Source organism: Bos grunniens, chromosome 5, assembly GCF_055505025.1.
Source record: "Bos grunniens cultivar Pamir isolate PY7600 chromosome 5, Bosgru_T2T1.0, whole genome shotgun sequence".
NCBI lineage: Eukaryota > Metazoa > Chordata > Mammalia > Artiodactyla > Bovidae > Bos > Bos grunniens.
This window is the reverse complement of record NC_141169.1, coordinates 81,314,297-81,330,993: the sequence shown is the minus strand read 5'-3', so window position 1 is coordinate 81,330,993 and position 16,697 is coordinate 81,314,297. Positions and strand designations below refer to the sequence as shown.

Genomic DNA, 16,697 nt, shown 5'->3' with positions numbered 1-16,697 from the left:
CTCTAAAATTTCAATGATAAATGTTCCAGGCTCTCCTTTTCATTGGGATACCAGATATTTCATAGAGATTGCCCTTTATTTTAAGAGACTCACCCCCTTTTTTTTTACAAAATAAAAATGTTAAGCAAATTTTGGTGGGTTATTGTGATTAAATAGTAGTTGTATTTGAAGAGAGGAATCAGTAAACTGAATAAAGATCAAAACCTCTCAAGATTAGAAAAGAATGATAACCTAAAGTAGCCTTTAGAAGGTAGTAACCTACTAGATGCCTCCCAAGTGAGATCATGTGGATAAGAAATTGACTGTAGAAGTCCAAGTTCAGGGCTTCTACTTTGTTTCAGAAGCATTATATAAATGTCATGCCCCTCAATTTTTGCCCAAGTCCTGTTTTTAATAAAAATGCAGTCTTAGTATTTGGCCATATAAGTCATACCTCAGTTTATTGAACCCCCAAATTTCTCTTTCTGTGAATTTTTTTCTTAGGATTTTCAAGTTTGTCTCTTGCATCTGGGCTATAAGTAACTATTGCCAAAATAGTCTCTCATGTTTAAAAAACAAATTCAAAGAGAAATACTTGTCTGTGTAATGTCAAATCAATGAAACACTCCTAAACTTTCTAAGAACCAGAGTGAATAAGCCAGAAAGAAAAACACCAATACAGTATACTAATGCATATATATGGAATTTAGAAAGATGGTAACGATAACCCTGTATGTGAGACAGCAGAAGAGACACAGATGTATAGAACAGTCTTTTGGACTTTGTGGGAGAGGGAGAGGGTGGGATGATTTGGGAGAATGGCACTGAAACATGTAAAATATCATATGTGAAATGAAAAAAAGAAAAATGTATTGCTTTATTATCAGTTCAAAATGTTTAGATCATCTCCCAGCTATTATCTTTCAGTGACCACATAAATGTATCTTCCATCTATCAAGAGCATGGTTTACTAAAATGAAAAAGCAGCATTCTTGAGTGTTCAAACATAGCAAGTAGTTATTCAACTCTTTACCTTCTTAGTCCTGTGCCATTAAAGAATATATGAGAAGGAAGATGATGAACTCTTAGAATCTAAAATAATTATATTAAGTTCTTTATTAGTGGGCCTTCAATGAATAAGTTCTTTATTAGTGGGCCTTCAATAAAATTTTTGAAATTATATTTTTTAGCTCATTTTTATTCCACCTATTTTTTGCCTTTAATTGATGTTTTGTCCCCGACTTTACCCCTCCAAAAAAAAACAACTTTCAGAAGAGCTAATATCTATTGATGATCCATTTGCATCATTTTGTCTGTCTTTTAATCTTGTCATCATTACGAAAGAAAAGGGTCTGCTCTGAGCCTTTCCATATCCCCTACCCTTGGCAGTTAATACAGAGGACCCATAGATCACTTTGAGTCTTCTTTTAGCAGTAGTTACCTGCTGTCTTTTATCCCACCAACACAAAAGAGCTGGTAACCAATTTCAGGAATCAAACTCTCATTTATGGTTCTATTACTGTTCTTACAGTGAAGAATGAAAGTGTTAGTCGCTCAGTCATGTCCAACTCTTTGCCACCCCATGGACTGAGGCCTGCCAGGCTTCTCTGTCCATGGAATTCTCTAGGCAAGAATACTGGAGTGGGTTGCCATTTCCTTCTCCAGGGGATCTTCCTGACCCAGGGACTGAACCCAGGTCTCTGGCATTGCAGGCAGATACTTTGCCATCCGAGCCATCAGGAAAGCCCATTCTTAGAGTAATTACTTTCAATTTAACAAGGAAAATTTGAGTTGTTTCAATGAACTGGGTGCTGTCAAGCATAAAGTGATAAAAGAAGAATCAAGGAGTTTACAAACCAGAGGGTGGAATTTAAGTGCAGAATTTTAAAACAGACATGAATTTTTGGAGTCGGTGTTTCTCTAAGTAAGGTATTGGACCATCAGACCTATCTATGGAGATGGTTAAGAAATACAACTCTTGGTTACATACCAAACTTACTGAGTCAAGATCTCTGGGGGTGGAGTAAGGGCATTGTGGGGAGAGAACAAATTAGCCAAGATGACATGTTCAGGCCCTCTCACCCCACATTTTATAAATAATGACTATGTAACAGCTGAGATCATTTATAACACTGCACATGTGCCACACAAGGCACTCTCTTGGTCATGAGGTACTTTGTGCTCTAGGCATTTATGAGCTCCACCTCGAATGTGGCAGCTTCCCTGGTGGCTCAGACAGTAAAGAATCTGCCTGCAATGTGGGAGACCCAGGTTTGGTTCCTGGATTGGGAAGATCCCTGGAGAAGGAAATGACAATCCACTTCAATGTTCTTGCTTGGAGAATTCCATGGACAGAGGAGCCTTGTGGGCCACGGTCTACAGGGTCCCAAAGAGTTGGAGATGACTGAGCGACTAACACTTCACTTCATTTCACTAGAACACGGTGGTGTTACTGCTGCATCACTGCTGTGTCTGTTGTGTTGGGTCAGCCACGGGAGGAGAGAATGTAGTGTGTCTACTGCTACGGCTGCAGCATCTGCCAGGAGAGAATAAATGTGTCTGCAGTTTCTCTGGCTCCTCGAGTCTTCTTCCAGCCTCTTAACTTGCACCTTGCCTATCCTGGGTTCAGTGAACAGTTTAAACAGTGAGACAGTTGGTGCTGTGGGCAGGATCAGAAACAGAGGCATCATTTTTAATTGGCCCCTAGAATTTTCTTTTGCCTATACAGTTTGAAAACCACTGATCTCTTGTAACTGCCCTGGGCTGTTGAGAGGGAAATGAGTCATACACAGTTGTTCATCAGTTATTTGTGTTAACAATGCAACTAAGGAAGTTCTCAGCTTGGGATCAGTTAAAATCAACTTTGAAACCTGATGTGAAATGCAAACTCCTGGGCAGGGCCCAGTAATTTCTTACTTTGTGAGCATGGTATGGGGTCCAGGAATTTTTTAAGATGCATATCTACTGATTTCAGTGCAGTTCACTTGGGGATAACATTCTGAAAAGCACTGACCTGTTGCATGGCAGTTGGCTGCAGTCTCTAGCACTCTAGGCTTTGCCAACATTTAATGAGTATTATTTTGTTAGAAGCTATAGCCATATGCTGAGATTTCAGATTAAAAGTCCTTTTACCATCTGAGCCACCAGGGAAGCCCATTCCTGACTATGGCAAGTCATATTATCAGTTCAGTTCAGTAGCTCAGTCGGGTCCAACCAGCCCCATGGACTGCAGCATGGCAGGCTTCCTGTCCATCAGCAACTCCTGGATAGAGTCGGTGATGCCATCCAACCATCTCATCCTATGTCGAGCCCTTCTCCTCCTGCCTTCAATCTTGCCCAGCATCAAGGCTTTTCCAGTGAGTCAACTCTTTGCATCAGGTGGCCAAAGTTTTGGAGTTTCAGCTTCAGCATTAGTACTTCCAAAGAACATTCAGGACTGATTTCTTTTAAGATGGACTGGTTGGATCTCCTTGCTGTCCAAAGGACTCTCAAGAGTATTCTCTAGCACCACAGTTCCAGGGCATCAGTTATTTAGCGCTCAACTTTCCTTATAGTCCAACTCTCACATCCATACGTGACTACTGGAAAAACCGTAGCTTTCAGTAGAAGAACCTTTGTTGGCAAAGTCGAGTCTCTGATTTTGAATATGCTGTCTAGGTTGGTCATAGCTTTTCTTCCAAGAAGCAAGTGTCTTTTAATTTCATGGCTGCAGTCACCATCTGCAGTGATTTTGGAGCCCACAAAAATAAAGTCTGTCACTGTTTCCACTGTTTCCCTATCTATCTGCCATGAAGTGATGGGAGCGGATGCCATGATCTTCGTTTTCTGAATGTTGAGCTTTAAGACAACATTTTCATTCTCCTCTTTCAGTTTCATTAAGAGGCTATTTAGTTCTTCTTCACTTTCTGCATATCTGAGGTTTTTGATATTTTTCCCAGCAATCTTGATTCCAGTTTGTGCTTCATCCAGCCCAGCGTTTCTCATGATGTACTCTGCATATAAGTTAAATAAGCAGGGTGACAATATACAGCTTTGATGTACTCCTTCCCTGATTTGGAACCAGTTGTTGTTCCATGTCCAGTTCTAACTGTTGCTTCTTGACCTACATTCATGTTTCTCAGGAGGCAGGTAAGGTGGATGGTATTCCCATCTCTTGAAGAATTTTCCACAGTTTGCTGAGATCCACACAGTCAAAGGCTTTGGCATAGTCAGTAAAGCAGTAGATATTTTTCTGGAACTCTCTCACTTTTTCGATGGCAGTGGATGTTGGCAATTTGATATCTGGTTCCTCTGCCTTTTCTAAATCCAGCTTGAACATCTGGAATTTCACAGTTCACATACTGCTGAAGCCTGGCTTGGAGAATTTTGAACATTACTTTGCTAGCATGTGAGATGAGTGCAATTGTGCGGTGGTTTGAGTATTCTTTGGCATTGTCTTTCTTTGGGATCGGAATGAAAAGTGACCTTTTCCAGTCCTGTGGCCACTGCTGAGTTTTCCAAATTTGCTGGCAAATTCAGTGCAGCACTTTCACAGCATCATCTTTTAGGATTTGAAGTAGCTCAACTGGAATTCCATCACCTCTACTAGCTTTGTTTGTAGTGATGCTTCCTAAGGCCCACTTGACTTCACATTCCAGGATATCTGGCTCTAGGTGAGTGATCACATCATCATGATTATCTGGGTCGTGAAGATCTTTTTTTGTACAGTTCTTCTGTGTATTCTTTCCACCTCTTTTTAATATCTTCTGCTTCTGTTAGGTCCATACCATTTCTGTCCTTTATTGTGCTCATCTTTGCATGAAAAGTTCCCTTGGTATCTCTGACTTTCTTGAAGAGATCTCTAGTCTTCCCCATTCTATTGTTTTCCTCTATTTCTTTGCATTGATCACTGAGGAAGGCTTTCCTATCTCTCTTTGTTATTCTTTGGAACTCTGCATTCAAATGGGTATATCTTTACTTTTTTCCTTTGCCTTTCACTTCTTTTCATAGCTGTTTGTAAAGCCTCCTCAGACAACCATTTTGCCTTTCTTTTCCTTGGGAATGGCCTTGCTCACTGCCTCCTGTAGAATGTAACGAACTTCTATCCGTAGTTCTTCAGGGACTCTATCAGATCTAATCCCTTGAATCTCTTTGTCGCTTTCACTGTATAATCATAAGGGATTTGATTTAGGTCCTACCAGCGTTTTCTAGTGGTCTTCCCTAACTTCTTCAATTTAAGTCTGAATTTGGCAATAAGGAGTTCATGATCTGAGCCATAGTCAGTTCCCGGTCTTGGTTTTGCTGACTGTACAGAGCTTTTCCATCTTTGACTTCAAAGAAAATAATCAATCTGATTTCAGTATTGACCATCTAGTAATGGTTATATTATCAGGCCTGGCTAATATAGTAAAATAGGACCCTAATTATTACTGTGGCTTCAGTTGATGCAGCCAATTCATGATTTATATCAATGGATTGTAATCAATACCACCTCAATCAGAATACTTAAACTTCTTTTTAAATTACATTATGTTCATTCAGATATCCCCTCTTATTTGAAAATATAAATCCATAAATAGGATGTTGATTGGGACTTTATTTCAAAAGTCCTTTATTTCAAAAGGACTTTATTTGGGAGAAATAGTAATTATCTCCTAAAACAGTAATGCTGTAAATGTATCTTTGTGCTGTTCAACATTGTACAGGTGGTCTGAAAGTATAGTAAAATTTAATAATATCCTCTGACTTTTAAAGTCTCAAAAACCTGGGACTTTCCTGGTGGTCCAGTGGTTAAGAATCTGCCTTCCAATGCAGGGGATTGGGTTATATCCCTGGTTGGGGATTAAGATCCCACAACTGTGGGGCAATGAGAGCCCAAGTGCAACAGCTAGGGAAGCCCCTCCATTCCACAACCAGAGAAAGCCTGCATACCCTAACAAAGACCCAGCACAGCCAAAGAAAATTTAAAAAATATAATCATAAAAGCCAAAGGCAACAGAAAATGTTTGCATGGCAGCTTGCATCATCTGTGACCAGCCCCATTGCTAAAAAAGTAGACACTGAGGTCATCTTCCATGTCTTGCTCTCAAGCAGCCAAAAGTCTTCACAGGACAAAGTCAGACTCAACAGAACCTCAAATAGATTTCTTATGAATGAAATCTATCGTGACTCAGAAAGAGCCTCCTATAAATTCAGTTGTTTAAAAAGGAGGATAACTGTATAAATGTGGCATAAACTTATCCAAAAAAATCCAACCTGTGTCTGTTGTATAATTAACATGAACTACAAAAGAAAATTTTGATACTGGAGAGGACTCTTGAGAGTCCCTTGGACAGGAAGGAGATCAAATTAGTCAATCCTAAAGGAAATCAACCTTGATTATCCACTGAAAGGACTGTTGCTAAAACTGAAGGTCCAATACTTTGACCACCTGATGCAAAGAGCCAACTCATCAGAAAAGACCCTGATGCTGGGAAAGATTGAGAACAGGAGGAGACGGGGACAACACAGGATGAGATGGTTAGATAGCATCACGGACTCATTGGACATGAATTTAAGCAAACTCCAGGTGATAGTGGAAGAGAGAGGAGGCTGGCATGCTGTAGTCCATGGGGTTGCAAAGAGTCAGACATGACTTAATGACTCAACAACAACAACAACACAAAGGAAAATGTTCGACTGTGAAAGCAAATATTAACATCCTTATGATCCATTATGGCTTCCCTGATGGCTCAGATGGTAAAGCGTCTGCCTGCAATGTGGGAGACCCAAGTTCGATCCCTGGGTTGGGAAGATCCCCTGGAGAAGGAAATGGCAATCCATTCCAGTATCCTTGCCTGGAAAATCTCATGGATGGATGAGCCTGGTAGGCTACAGTCCATTTGGTCGCAAAGAGTCGGACACAACTGAGCGACTTCACTTTTATGACTGGAGAGCTGTTAAATGTCTTTCAAAAGAATTTAAATGACCTTTGTTGAGAATGTCCCTGAGATGCTTTATCAATCTTAGATGTCAAAAAAGCATTGAAGAGTGGCCTAACTTTTGAATTATTTTCAGGATTATAGTAACACAATATTAAAAAGGCTGGTCCTACAGTGCAGAAAAATAGTAGCTTGGGGACAGATGTATATTATCCTGCCAGGTCAGTATGTGGATTTAATTCCCTTCCCTAGTTGGCTTCATTAAATTTCCAGGATGTCCTCTGAACATGGTCTTACCTGATACAAACGAGACACGATTTCTGTAAATACCTGAAATCAGCTTCTTATTACCCAGCAGAGAAGCCTGGGGTAAATCTCTAGCAGGAAGGAGAAGCCTTCTGCTAAGGATCAAGGAACAGATGAAAACATTCTTTTGGAGTTAAAAGGGAAAGGAGGATTGTTTGTCTCTACTATATTAGTATTAAACCACATCTTAATTTTCTCTGCTCTTAACCTTTCTAAACATTTAACCTTACTTTTCTTGCCCTTACTTTTCACAAACCAAACTATTACTACAATAAAGTTTTATTTTATCAAAGTAGATTGGAACCAAGATGGTTTCATTAAAATTGTTATTTTCCAAGAAAATGGAAAATACCAATTCAACCTGAGAACTTCTATGTGGAAGGGAAAATAGAGGCTGTGTTTTACCTGAATAATTGTAATAAAAGCTATATCTGCCAGTACTCTTTCCTTTTCCCTTTATAAATAAATTAGAATATTAAAAAATCAATTAAAATCTGATAAAAAATACACGAGCTCATGTAATCCTCTTACTAGACAATAACTGCCATTTATATATTAAAATGAGATTATATAAAAAATTTATTTGTTTTACCCATTACAAATTTGCTTAATTTGTTTTTTTTCCTAATTATCTTTGTGCTTCTAAGTCCTCTTGTTAATCTGATGCAATTAACCAAGTTGTTTTGAACCTGCGCTTATGAGACCTTCTTAAAGGCTGGTGATTTTGCTGGTAATTTGTCAAGGTATATAAAGGCTGGTGAGTTTGCCCTGAAAACAGTATCTCCCAGGCAGAAATGGAAATAATCACCATGTTTAAACACGAAGCTGTCTTGGAAGGGAAGAGAGGATGGTGCAAGATATGGATGACTTATTACCACTGCTTCACCCAGGAAAAGTTCAAAATACACTCCTTACTGGTCACTGGAACTTTTTCCAAATGTTTATCAAAATAAGAGGAGCAAGAATTACTCTAAGTTGACCTTGAATTGCAGATGACCTTGAAATATAGCAGATGGCTGTCATATTATTACAACTAATAACCAGTTTTTGTGAATTAAAATGAAATAAATCAGTGAAAATAAGAACATTACTGGTGATGATGATCTTTGATGATTTATATGTTTTAGCTGTTTGAAAAAGTCAAAGAAGTTTGTCCAAATGTGCATGAGAAGATCCGAGCTATTTCTGCAGACCTCAATCAGAATGACTTTGCCATCAGCAAGGAGGACATGAAGGAGCTTCTTTCCCACACAAACATCATCTTCCACTGTGCCGCTACCGTGCGCTTCGATGACCACCTCAGGTACAGTCCCAGGCCCCTTTCATGACCTGTATTACACGTGTGTGTGCACACATATGTGTATGTTTCTTCATTATTTCTATTTTGAAAAAAGAGATATTCTCAATGAAAACAAAGGAGTAAATCTTTTCCAGAATCTTACCATCCACAGATAACCATTTAATATTGTGAAGACCATCCATTTCAACTTTTCTTTATGCATCTGTAATAAAATAGCCTTATGTTCAATTTCTCCAAAAAATGGAATGATGTTTTTTTTGCAACCTGTTCAGTTTTATTTTTAGATATCTTTCATTGTCAACTGATAATTTATTATAATTTGTAGTGACTACATGGCATCCCATTGTACATGTATATAATACACTCAAGCAGTTCTGTACTGAGGGACATTGCTTAGATGTTTCACTGTTATAAACAGCTCTGCAATGAACATCTGTGTATATACATTTTTTCCCTTCAGGTAAATTCCCAAAAGTAGAATTATTAGACACATGCCAGATATGTCCAGGTTATGAACAGTTTATATTTTGACATATAATGCTAAGTTGCTTTTCAAAAAGGTGGTATGAATTTACACTGTTCTTGGACATATGAGTGCTCATTTCAGTACCATATTACAATTCTTTAATTCTTTTTATCATTGTCAATATGAAAATGGAAATAGTATTGCAAATTTTGGTTTTTATTTCTTTGATAATCAGAAAGGTTGAGAATGTTTAAATGCTGATTGACAGTGTATTCTTTTGTGAAATGCTTGTTTGTGTTCTTCATCTATTTTTCTCCTGAAACAATTTTTTTTTGGTCTATTTTAAGACTTCTTGGAAGATTTAGCATATTAACTCTTCATCTTTTATAAGGCTCAAAATATTTTAACAGTTTATCGTTTGTCCTCAGCTCTGTTTTTATTATTTACAGTTTTTCATTATTTCTTCTAGTATTTTAATTGTTTTATGTTTACATTTAAATCTGACTCATTTAAAATTTACTTACCTCTAAAGAATAATAGGAAAATTCTATAAAAATAAGAGTGATGTGTATGTGTTGTACAGTATATTTTTTTAATATTAACAGATGGTTATTTTTTAAACAACATATATTAAATGATTTATTTTCATTTTTTGTTTAAAATAAAATAGTATATTAAATGCCTATTTCTGAATCCTTTTTTTATTTTTTATTTTTATTTATTTATTTTTTGAATCCTTTTTTTAAAAATCCCATTAATTAGACTTTCTTTTCCAGTACCACAATATTTTAATGACTACTATTCTTATTTTATTAGGCAAGTATACACACATTTTTCTCTTCTTAAAGAATTTTCCTGACTTTTCTCACCTCTTGATTAAACTTAGAATAAATCTGCCAAGTTTGTTTAAGGGTTGTGAGTTTGATTGAGATTACCTTGACCATGTAGATTGATTTAGAAAAATAGCATGATTTAGACATTGACTTTTCCTACCCAAGAACAATGTATATCTTCATTCAATTTTTCTCTTATGATCCTTAATGAAGTTTCATAATTTTCTTTATATAGAGCCTACTTATTAATTTGATATCTTTTAAATGTTCTTTTTTGAATATGTGCTGCTCTTCCATTGCAGATTCTAATTTTTGTTTCTATACAGGAAAGCTAGCGATTTTTTCATGTAACTTTTAGAAGTGAACACCAGTTCACCCCAGTTTTTTCCAGCTGCTTCTGTTTTTTCTCAGATATACAGTTATATAATCTGATAGTGCTTTTGTGGTTGGCTTTGCAGTGATGGTATTTATTATTTTCCTCTCTAATTATAAGGCTGGAACTTCAGAGCAGTGTTAAGCAGTAGTGATTGTGAGCATTTTTCTTAACTCTGACTTTAAAACCAGTACTCCTTACTTTTCACCATTAAGTATACACAGGCTATCAAATTGAAGTATATGTATTTTTCAATAATTTTCTTCTTATTTTAGTGAAATTATAAAAATTGAACTGGAAATGGGTATTGAATGTCATTTAAAAATTTTTCTATATATATATATATTTACACATGATCACATATTTTTTTTCTTTTTTTGAGTCAGAGTAATAGGTTTCCTAATTTTGTATTAAACATATATTTCTAGAAAAAGAATTACTTCAACGTCATCATATCCATATGTTTATGCAGCTTTGTGTTCTATTAGGTAAAATTTAGAGTTTTAACATCATTTTTTTAACTGAAGTATAGTTGATTTACAATGTTGTTTTAATTTCTGCTGTAGAGCAAAATGATTCAGTTGTATATATACACACATATATACATGTATACATTCTTTTTTATATGCTTTTCCATTATGGTTTATCATAAGATACTGAATATAGTTCCCTGTGCTTTACTTTAGAAACTTGTAATTTATCCATCCTATAAATAATAGTCAGCATCTGCTAATCCCAAACTCCCAATTCATCCCTTCCCCACCTCTCTCCCCCTTGGCAACTTCATCTGTTCTCTATTGACATCAATTTTTATATCTGACCTATACCTTTGCAATAGAAACATATTTATCACTCTATATTCACTGTTGCTCTCCTCTAGTTTATTTGAATTTTCTAACTTAAGGTAGATGCCTAATTTATGTTTTTTATTCTTTTAATGGCTGCTTAAGAAGTCCCTTTATAAATTCAGAGGATTGTGATTTTCTTTCCTTCCAGTTGATTTAGAATCAGATGACTTCTCAACATGTATCACAGAATTTATATGCACAAAAGACATCATCAGCATATAACATATTCCAAGTATCATATAACTGTGTGGCCATGACCCACACTTTTCCTCCTGGTCCTTCGATGCAGCCACAAAAATCAGATGGATATGCCAGTTACTGAAGTAGGTGCAGCTCCAGCAAAATGGGATGTGACTTGCCTCACTGTATTTCCTTTTGCCTAACCTTCTCCAGACATGCTGTGCAGCTTAATGTCACTGCCACCCAGCAGCTTTTGCTCATGGCCAGTCAGATGCCGAAGCTGGAAGCCTTCATACACATTTCTACTGCCTTTTCAAATTGTAACCTGAAGCACATTGACGAAGTCGTCTATCCATGTCCTGTGGAGCCAAAAAAAATCATTGACTCCATGGAGTAAGTAACATGGGTTACACGGTGGGTGGGGGTGAAGGGAGACGGACTTTCGTTCATTTACAAAGTAAGACAGTGAGATACCCTGGGAGCAGAATGCTTTGAAAAGGTGCCAGCTTCAGCTCCCTGTCCTTGCTATTCTCTGTCCCCAGTGGGGAGTAGAGTGCTTCTTGATGGAGGAGAATTGGGATAGAAAAGCTGTATTAGGTTGCTTAGAATTCCATGAGGTACTTGAGAATACTTTATGGAGGTGGTTTCTCACTTCTTAGTGAACTAAGTTTTGCTACTAGATTTTTTTCAAGGGAAGTATCAGGGCTTCCCAGGTGTCACTAGTACAGGAGACACAAGAGGTGTGGATTTGATCCCTGGGTCAGGAAGATCACCTGGAGGAGGGCATGACAATCCACTCCAGTATTCTTGCTTGGAGAATCTCATGGACATAGGAACCTGGTGGGCTACAGTGCATAGGATTGCAAAAGAGTCAGACACAACTAAAGCGACTTAGCATGCACCCAAGGGAGGTTTGCATACATAGCATGTAAACGTCCAGAAGAAAGGCTTTATCATTAGACTGCAAAGGTTCTGCAACTTACTGGCTCTGTGACCTTGAGCAAATCTTTGGCCTCTCTGAGCCTTAATTCTTTCATGTGTGAAATGAGGCTAATAATAGTGCCTGTCTTTATACCTGTGATGATAATGTGAGTTATACAAAGCAGTTACTACAGTGCTTAATAGCAGTTAATCAAAAAATTGATAAAGAAGAACTAATAGGGAAGAGAAATTTCTTCCAAATCTGGCAGAAAGTGTCAGTTTCTTGATCTGTTCAGCTGAGAGACACTTCCCTTATGATCCTATTATGCAGGAGAGACAGAAGTCTAGCATTTTTCTCTTTGGCCAACTAACAGGAACTATTTTCTTTTTAGGACATCACCCTGATCTCAAAATAAGTATGTTTTTCTGTTCTGCCTCTTCATTCTTGTGTTCTATTTACCAAATTTGCCTTATTTTGTTTGCTTTTTAAAAGACTCTGCATAAAACATATTATAGCAGAGAAAATATACTCTCACAGTGGATCTGTCAGATTTTAATTTTTTATAATACTGTATTTCTATTTTAGATATACACTTTAGCTTTAGCTAAATCAAGAGTTTATTCCCTTCAGGGCAAACATTTTTATCTCATACAGCTCTGAGAACAGATATTTTTACCTGTCATTTTAAAATAACCAGGACGAAAGAAAAATGAAAGTCACTTAAAGGAGACAGAGGTTGCTTAAAGTTGCTAATAAATCATGATTTGCTTAACTGGTACAAAGGAACCTTTCAGAGTCCAGAATTTCTCAGGATAGTTGGAGAAAAGACACCGTGATGCCAAAGTCAGTGCAGGAAAGTCGAGGTCTAAAGCCTTGACATGTTTTCAGGATGGAAATGATTTGTATGCTGTTTAGCCATCCTCTTACAGCTTTGTCTTTTGGTAAATGTGGTGTTTATGGATGTGATAAGCCCATGAAATAGGAAATGGCAACCCACTCCAGTATTCCTGCCTGGAAAATTCCATGAACAGAGGAGCCTGGCAGGCTACTTACTGTCCATAAGATTGCAAAAGAGTCAGACCCAACTGAGAAAATGAGCACTCAGAAGCCCAGGAAAGGAGCAGACTTCTCCCTGTCCTTTGATTTTTCTGAGAGGTCACCAGAGAAAAAGGTAGGAAATGGAGATTCAGTTCACCCAGAGATTCCATACCACTTTCTCCCTCCCACACTGTGTCCAGATGCTCAAACCCTCCCACACCCCATTTCAAAGAATAAGCTCTCCTCCCAGAGGAAGAGTTGATTTATTAACAGGCATTCTCCACTCCCCAGCATATGTCAACTGGTAAAGGCAGGTATCGGCTATATGATTGATGATCAAACTGTAATGGACATTTAATACAAAATTTATGTCTGTCTGTCATGTACTGCTCTCCAAGGAGAACAATTATTTTAAAACATACACATATGTGGCCAAACAGAACTAGGAGAACAATTATATTTTGTCTCAACAAAATGCATTTCAATGCAGTTAAGGAGCTAACGCTGTCTTTTTTTAAACAAAGAGAACATCATTACCACAGTTTATTTATTTAAATTTTTATCTTCAGAACCACCTGTCCAGCACCATCCCTCTCAGTCTTACATGTGTGCCGCAGTCACACAAAGTACTCTCTCTCATACGTCTCTGCCTTGGCTTAGGTTGTTCTGTCTCTAGAAGCTACTTCTACCTCTGCTTCCTCTGGTAAGTTCTTATCCAGACATCAAAGCTTTCCTCTGGGAGCACATGGATTCAGGTGGCCATTCCCGTGCTCCCAGAGCACCCTGTGCTCATCCTCATCATGACATTTAGCACAGGTCATTCCAAATGTCTGATTATTTGTCTATATCTCCAGTGGCCAATGAGATTCTCAAAGGAGAAGACTGTCTCTTGTTCCTTCTTGTTCTTCAATGCCAGCACAAAGTAGGAACTCAAATATTGCTGAATGAATGAAAAGTTTTTGATGGAACTGGATGATCTTTGTTCATACCACTCTGGCTAAGATGTGTTCTTGCTTGTTTGTTTAGACAAAGCAGGAATAGAATTCCATAGCAAGCTGGTATTTGAGAGTGTGAAGTCTTACATATAAAATACATATATGCCCTCATCTTATCTGTGTTTTGGATTGCTCTTTTTTTCTTCTTAAACTTGGAATAAAACCTATGTGTTAAGTTTGGAATAATGCTTTGAATAAATCCCAGCAGCCCCTCACCAACTAGACCATTGTTCACGACTGTTTCAACAATTCCTATATCAGATAGAATTTTCTGAAGTTTTAAAATGACAGCATTAAAGTTATTCTGAATAAATACTACTGCACCTAAATCCAGGTTTAGTTGCTCTGTTTTAAGAAAATATTTTTCTCTGATTTCTTCTCTATTTTGTAATTGGCCTCTGGTTAAAATAAAATTGCCCTTGGAGATTTTTAACAGTAACCCTATGGGGTCTAGCCACTGTTATTGTTCTGAGTACTGCAGTGGTCCTCATTTTTTACAAAAAAGGAACCAAGAGTTAAACAGCAAGAAAATCTTGAAGCGTTGTGATCAAATAAAATCTCTCATAAAAGAGTAATGAATACATTAATTTTAGATGGAGGGAGAGGAAATTATTTCACAATGTAGGTATACATGCTAAGTTGCTTCAGTCCTGTTCAATTCTTTGTGACCCCATGGACTGTACAGGCTCCTCTGTCCATGGAATTTTCCAGGCAAGAATGGTCGGAGAAGGCAATGGCAAGCCACTCCAGTACTCTTGCCTGGAAAATCACATGGACAGAGGAGCCTGGTAGGTTAAAGTCCATGGGGTCGTGAAGAGTCGGACATAACTGAGCGACTTCACTGTCACTTTTCACTTTCATGTGTTGGGGAAGGAAATGGCAACCTACTCCAGTGTTCTTGCCTGGAGAATCCCAGGGACGGCGGAGCCTGGTGGGCTGCCATCTATGGGGTGGCCCAGAGTCGGACACGACTAAAGCGACTTAGCAGCAGCAGCAGCAGCAGCAGCAATACTGGAGTGGGTTGCCATTTCCTACACTAGGGGATCCTTGCCACCCAGGGATTGAACCCTCATCTCCTGCAGCTCCTGTATTGCAGGTGGATTCTATACCACTGAGCCACCGGGGAAGCCCCTTCACAATGTATATGTGTACCAAATCATCACGATATGCACTGTCTTAAAATTTTGTTCATCAGGTATACCTTAGTAAAGCTGAAAAAAAAGAAAAGAAAATCACCCATAAAACAGTAAAATGAACCTTTGTTTTTCCAGAGAAGCAATTTAATGGGAATTGCAGTTCTGGAAAATAAAAGAGGGTGTGTACTTTTTTGCCAGGAACTTTCCCAATTGTGCAGGCTGAAGAGATCCTGCTTGGCATTGTTAATAAAGGGAATGGAACTGTGAACCAAACTTGACACCTCTCATTCCTGCCCTGTACTTCTGTCCTTCTCAGCCCACCCCATGTTCTGTCCATCTCACAGCCCAGCCCCTCCCTTCCCTCAGCCCATCTCTGAAAATCCAGAATTTCCTTTGTCCCTAACCATTCCCAAAAGATACATTTTGATTATCTTATTATGGAAACTTTAGTATACACACATTTTCATAATAAATTAGGACTTGATGTTTTTAATTGGCCTTTCGTGTTCAGCAACTGATTATCTGTGCACTTGTCTTCTGCCCCTCATCCCAACACAGATGTTTTATGATGTAATGATGTCACCATTCTTATAATTTCCACCTGTATATTTCCAGCTTCTACATAGTTGGTAATATTTACCTTTAGAAACTCATGTGTGTAAATGGATCAGGGATGACCAACAAACTCCAGTTTTCCAGAATAACAGCTTAAGTGGAATGTTTATTTTTAAAGATGCTCATAGCTGACCAACAAGGACAGAAGTTTGGGGCTTATGCTTCCCATACTTTTTAGGCCAAGGTAAATCCTCTTAGAGGGGCTGTGTAGAAGAAAAAAGCTTTTATATCTGTATAAAACCTGAAATAACTAGAGTTAGGAACCAGAAAAATGGATCCATAATTACTTAGTGCTTTATTTAGCATGCTTAAACCAATCTAGTAAATATGCAATAAGAAGGGAAGGATTCTATGAATCATCATTGAGCAATTACTTGGAACAAAGGTACTTTCACAGACATTTAATTCCTTAACATAACATCGTAGGGCTGATACTATTATGGCTAATGTACTAACAAAGGAACACAGCCTCAGAAAGGTTAAGTAACTCTTCACAAATCTCTCAACTAGTAAGTGCAGAGACACAAAGGTTTTCCATGGCCACATGATTATGGTCTTTCTAGTATATGCACATACTTTCCCATGTGATTAAATGGTGCTTTCTTAAGATAGGGACTGTACTTTCAAGGAGCTCACAGTCAAAGGCAAATAGAACAGAGCAGAATTACCTCAGAGGTGTGGTGGAGGAAATGGGATGTAGTGAGTTTGCTGGTGCTGAAGGACTCTAAAGACAGATGTGGGAGCTAGAACTGGAAGAATGTGTACAGTGGGGGACAGTCAGATGGGGCACACACTGGGCAGAGCTAG

At 37.9% G+C, this 16,697-nt stretch overlaps 1 protein-coding gene across 5 annotated transcripts in view; it reads left to right on the top strand.

The window, feature by feature from the left end:
• The window catches only part of FAR2 (fatty acyl-CoA reductase 2), a 179,043-nt gene that overhangs the window by 129,883 nt on the left and 32,463 nt on the right, over positions 1 to 16,697 (top strand). For all 5 annotated transcript variants that reach the window (XM_086401551.1, XM_086401549.1, XM_086401550.1 and 2 more), the window contains exons 3-4: positions 8,312 to 8,487; positions 11,398 to 11,577. In XM_086401551.1, coding sequence (XP_086257677.1) covers positions 8,312 to 8,487; positions 11,398 to 11,577 — 356 coding nt within the window. The remainder of the gene's footprint in view (positions 1 to 8,311; positions 8,488 to 11,397; positions 11,578 to 16,697) is intronic.